The sequence below is a fragment of the Sinocyclocheilus rhinocerous genome, unplaced genomic scaffold (genome assembly GCF_001515625.1).
Source record: "Sinocyclocheilus rhinocerous isolate Xijiao unplaced genomic scaffold, SAMN03320098_v1.1 scaffold5693, whole genome shotgun sequence".
Lineage (NCBI taxonomy): Eukaryota > Metazoa > Chordata > Actinopteri > Cypriniformes > Cyprinidae > Sinocyclocheilus > Sinocyclocheilus rhinocerous.
In genome coordinates this window covers 132,016-136,288 of record NW_015670977.1, presented here as the reverse complement: position 1 = coordinate 136,288, position 4,273 = coordinate 132,016, and the positions used below count along the sequence as shown (strand labels likewise).

At 42.6% G+C, this 4,273-nt stretch overlaps 2 protein-coding genes across 2 annotated transcripts in view; one reads left to right on the top strand and one right to left on the bottom strand.

The window, feature by feature from the left end:
- Positions 1 to 2,840, top strand: part of LOC107734404 (macrophage mannose receptor 1) — a 14,774-nt gene extending 11,934 nt beyond the window's left edge. The window contains 8 exon segments of the mRNA XM_074560164.1: positions 338 to 492; positions 624 to 723; positions 885 to 1,265; positions 1,343 to 1,594; positions 1,692 to 1,874; positions 2,099 to 2,149; positions 2,229 to 2,377; positions 2,543 to 2,840. Coding sequence (XP_074416265.1) covers positions 338 to 492; positions 624 to 723; positions 885 to 1,265; positions 1,343 to 1,594; positions 1,692 to 1,874; positions 2,099 to 2,149; positions 2,229 to 2,377; positions 2,543 to 2,587 — 1,316 coding nt within the window. The 3' untranslated portion in view covers positions 2,588 to 2,840.
- A 1,397-nt stretch (positions 2,841 to 4,237) lies between these two features.
- Positions 4,238 to 4,273, bottom strand: part of aff1 (AF4/FMR2 family, member 1) — a 12,009-nt gene continuing 11,973 nt past the window's right edge. The window contains exon 20 of the transcript XR_001639089.1: positions 4,238 to 4,273. The gene's annotated coding sequence lies outside the window, so the exon portion shown is untranslated.

Here is a 4,273-nt window from a genome sequence, read left to right as displayed (position 1 = left end):
TATGTTACAGACTTTTCATTAAGACCCTAAAGTATCATATCAACTTGTGGAAAATGGGCATCATATGACCCCTTTAAACTTTTTTCTTTCTTTGAACTAACTTTCTTTTGAACTCCATTCAAACTTTATGTAAGATCATTTCACTTTTAGGCGTGCTTTCTGTTTGTTTGTGTTTTGTTTTTGTTTTTTTACATCTATTTAATGATCTATATCCAGCAACAGTGTCACGTCAGATCCGAAGTCTAACCCATAACCCTTCAGCAACTTGCAAACGCTGTCCTTCAGGAAACACTAGTTCATGTTGTCCCAATGTGTGAGATTTTGACCCTCTCTCCAGATTTTGTGGCTAGTTATCTCAGGGATCTGGTTGTCCCCGTTTGGATCGGTTTATCTGATAGGCTGCATGAAGGGAAGTTTGCGTGGAGTGATGGAGTCAGTCCGGTCTTATACACAAACTGGGCCGATAAAGAGCCAAACAATGCTGATGGCCAGGTGAGAAATTACTGTTATGTTGTACTTATATATATATATATATATATATATATATAGTATTTTTTAAACATATAGCTAGCTGATGGTACCTGCAGAGGAGGTGATGCTGATCTCTGATGTCTTTCTCTCAGGAACACTGCGCTTCGATCTACCATAATCACCTGGTCACGGGCCGCTGGAACGATGAGAACTGTGACCACGAGCGAGGATGGGTGTGCTCTATGAAGAAATGTACTGACATCTTCACTTGTGTCTTCATTTTAAGTGTAGTTATATAAACGCTGCCGCTGATGTCATGGCCTCGAGTTCTCAGCCTGAATTGACTTTTCAAAGATGACCCTTAACTCTGAGATAACTTGAAGTTTAACCCAACTCTTACCCGTTTTCCGCAGCGAGCAGCATTCCGGTCCCGCCGCCCACCAGCACCCCGTGTCCATCCGGATACATCACTTGGTACAGCAGCTGCTATAAGCTGGTTTCAGAGCCCAAAAGCTGGGAGGAGGCTCAGCAGGCCTGTGTGAAGGAGAGATTTTCATGATATGTCACCTTTAAACAGAACTCAAGCCTTGCTCCTCTTCTGCAGGCTGGCAGCGATTCGTACAAATGGTCCGACGGCTGGCCGGTGTTCTTCACGCACTGGGGCCCGGGGGAACCGACCGATCACGAGGGAGAAGGGTGCGTCAGCATGCATGCTCCCTCGCTCTTCATCCAGGGCACCTGGAACGACACGGTCTGCGCCGCCACCAAGCCCTACATCTGCAAAATCACTAAAGGTAAAGCTGACCAAGCCACGGACAAGCGTCAAGCGCTTCATATCAGTTACAAACGCCTATCTCCAATCTCTCTGCAGAAAAGCCGCCGTCGACGCCGGCTCCTGGAGACGGGAAGTGTTTGCCGGGCTGGTGGCCATACGGACGGTACTGCTACTTCACATATAACGGAAAAGTGGGTTACTCGTGGCCAGAGGCGAGACACATCTGCCAAGAGGTGAACGGAGGCGAATTAGCCTCGATTCACAGCCGAGCCGAGGTGGAGTTCATCAGGAACATCAACTACACCAAGTACCACTACGTCTGGATCGGCCTCACCAGAGACCGCTCATGTACGCAGATGATCCCTCTGTCCCTCATCCATCGCCTGCAGGCCTTTCGTGTGATTTCAGATCAGATTTGCTGATCATGTGCTGATTGTGGTTGTAGATGGATGGGGCTGGACGGATCTGACATCTCTGGGCTTCACAAACTGGGCTCCTGGAGAACCCAACGAAGCCGTTCACGATGGCGACGTGGGGAAAGAGAACTGCGTGGAGATGTATCACGACGGCACGTGGAACGACAACAACTGTGTGCAGAAGAGAGGCTTCGTGTGTCAACACCGGCAGTGTAGGTTCACCTCATTCACACTCCGTCACGCTTAACTCTCAAACAGTGCTCGAGCCGGCACCAGGTCATTAGTTAATGTTTAGTGAGTGAACAGCGGGGACAGCTCTGGATCTAACACCTTTAGATAGACAGCTCATATCTCAAACTCACAACACTCCAGATCTGGCTAAGAACCGATTCCACATTGTCTGAACCTGCTTCTAATAGCATGTTCTTGTTTTCAGATTACGTGACCGATGATAATGGGATCGTCATCCCGACTGACCCGTCACCGAGTGAGTTTATAAACTGATTTTACTGACACACACTAGTGTTCATGTGCTGTTGTGACTGATGCTGTTGTTTGTGACGCAGTGGACGGAGGTCTGATCGCGGGGGCCGTTATCGGAGCGATCGCCTGCGCAGCGCTGATCCTGGCTGTGATGTACTACATCTTTAGTGTGAAGGGCGTAAAACCTGGAGATATCAGCTTCTTCAAACACGAAACCAAGAATATTGATGTGGTAAGTTTTGTGATCGTCTCATTTCCCCCCAATGTGACCCACCATGTTGTGCGTGTTTAACCTGAATAAGAGAAAACTGCTTCATGTGTGTTCAACGTGTTCGATGCCAGCAAAGAGTATAGAAATTTTTTCTGCATTTAAACTTTTTTTACAATCTGTTAACAGCCTGCGTTCACCAATCCGAACTTCGCTGGAGAATCTGACACATGAAGCGTGTGGGATTCATCTGCTTCTGTACAGGAACTAAAGCACTGAAATATGTTCAATCAGCACAAACTGAATCATACAAGCGTCGTCCTACAGATTTTTATTTTTATTTGTATTCTTGTTCACATTTTGTAAATTGTTTTTAACTATGCACAAATGCATTGTTGTGGTAATGTTTATTGTCTGTACAGTTGTTTCTTGAAATTATTTTAAAATAAATATATCTACTAAACAGCATTAGAAATTTTTCATAGCTTTTTGCGTTAAAGCGTGTCTTGTCTGGCAGCTGGTGGAAGCGGGGCTAAAACACACAAACCACTGCATCTTTAGAAAAGATTTCAGAAAAAACACACAATCAAACTTCACAAGACTCTGAACATGCATGCACTCATGTGACCTAAACCTGAACACAAAGGAGATCTGATGAAACACTGACACTGAAAACATCTCCAACTGCCCAACATCAGTTAAAAAAGATTTAGAAAGTTTAAAAATGATAATTTTGTGCAGTCTGGAAATATAGGAGCCAGTAATAACAGTAGAATAATGAACAGACACATCTCACGATCGTAAATGATCTCTCACAATGATCTTGTTTAATGAATTAACGGCCATTAGGAAGCGCTATAAAGTACAGAGCAACGAAACGTTTTTAAGAGATCCTTCATTCCACTGTCAGTTGATTTATTAAATAATTGTCTATATTTTTTTTGTTCTGTTTATGTGTGAATAAGCTGTATGTGTTATATCGCCTGCGAGGCACCAAATAAAATGAGAACAAATAATAAAGAATAATAAAGATTTAATTCAAATGGATCAGGTCACAACTCAGTCACACAAAAAAAACTAATAAGGCATGAAAACTACACACACTTTTTTTTCTTTTCAAACTCAATGTGATGCACAAAACCACTTTCAATGAAGATTTGGCAATCAACAACCAAATCAGACTTTTGCCCTTTATGAGTTTGATAAGGTTATAGAAAACCAACCACATCATGGGATATAAAATAAATACAAATAGTTTCATATTGATATTCCATTTTGACTATTTTAATCTTCCAAAGTTCACAGAAAGTAAAAAAAACTCATCAATTGGGTGTCAATCAACATCTGCTGCTCTGGACCCAAGATTAGGAAAGAAAGGAAATACTTAGTGCTCTACTTAAAAAGTGCCAAAGGATTTGACCAATGAGGCGTCGCTATCGTGAAGAACAAGCAGCTTGACCAATCGGCAGGCTCAATGCTGGTCTGAAAATCTATTCTGCACTTGGTCATAAACGATATAATAAATATCTGCTAATGCAAATAAATACAATAATGCCTCCCTGTTCCAAAAAAAAAGAAAGAAATTTAACCAACAATATTCTCATAATATCCAGATCAAGATTAAAGTGAGACAATCTTGAGAAAAACTCCAGAGGTCAGAGGTCAGGCCCATCAGCTGTACATACAAACTGCAGTGTCAGTTTCTCAGATGGGTCAAAGGTCACGTGACCATATAAAAACTAGAAATGAAAAATATTTGCACTGTAATCACACTCTATTTAGTGTTTGTTTGAGTTGATCAGATCTAAAGGCACTTCCTTCACTGACAGTGCGTGTGTGTGTGTGTGTGAGAGTGTGTGTGTGTGTGTATATGTGAGTGTGTGTGTGTGTGTGTGTGTGTGTGTGTGTGTGTGTGAGAGT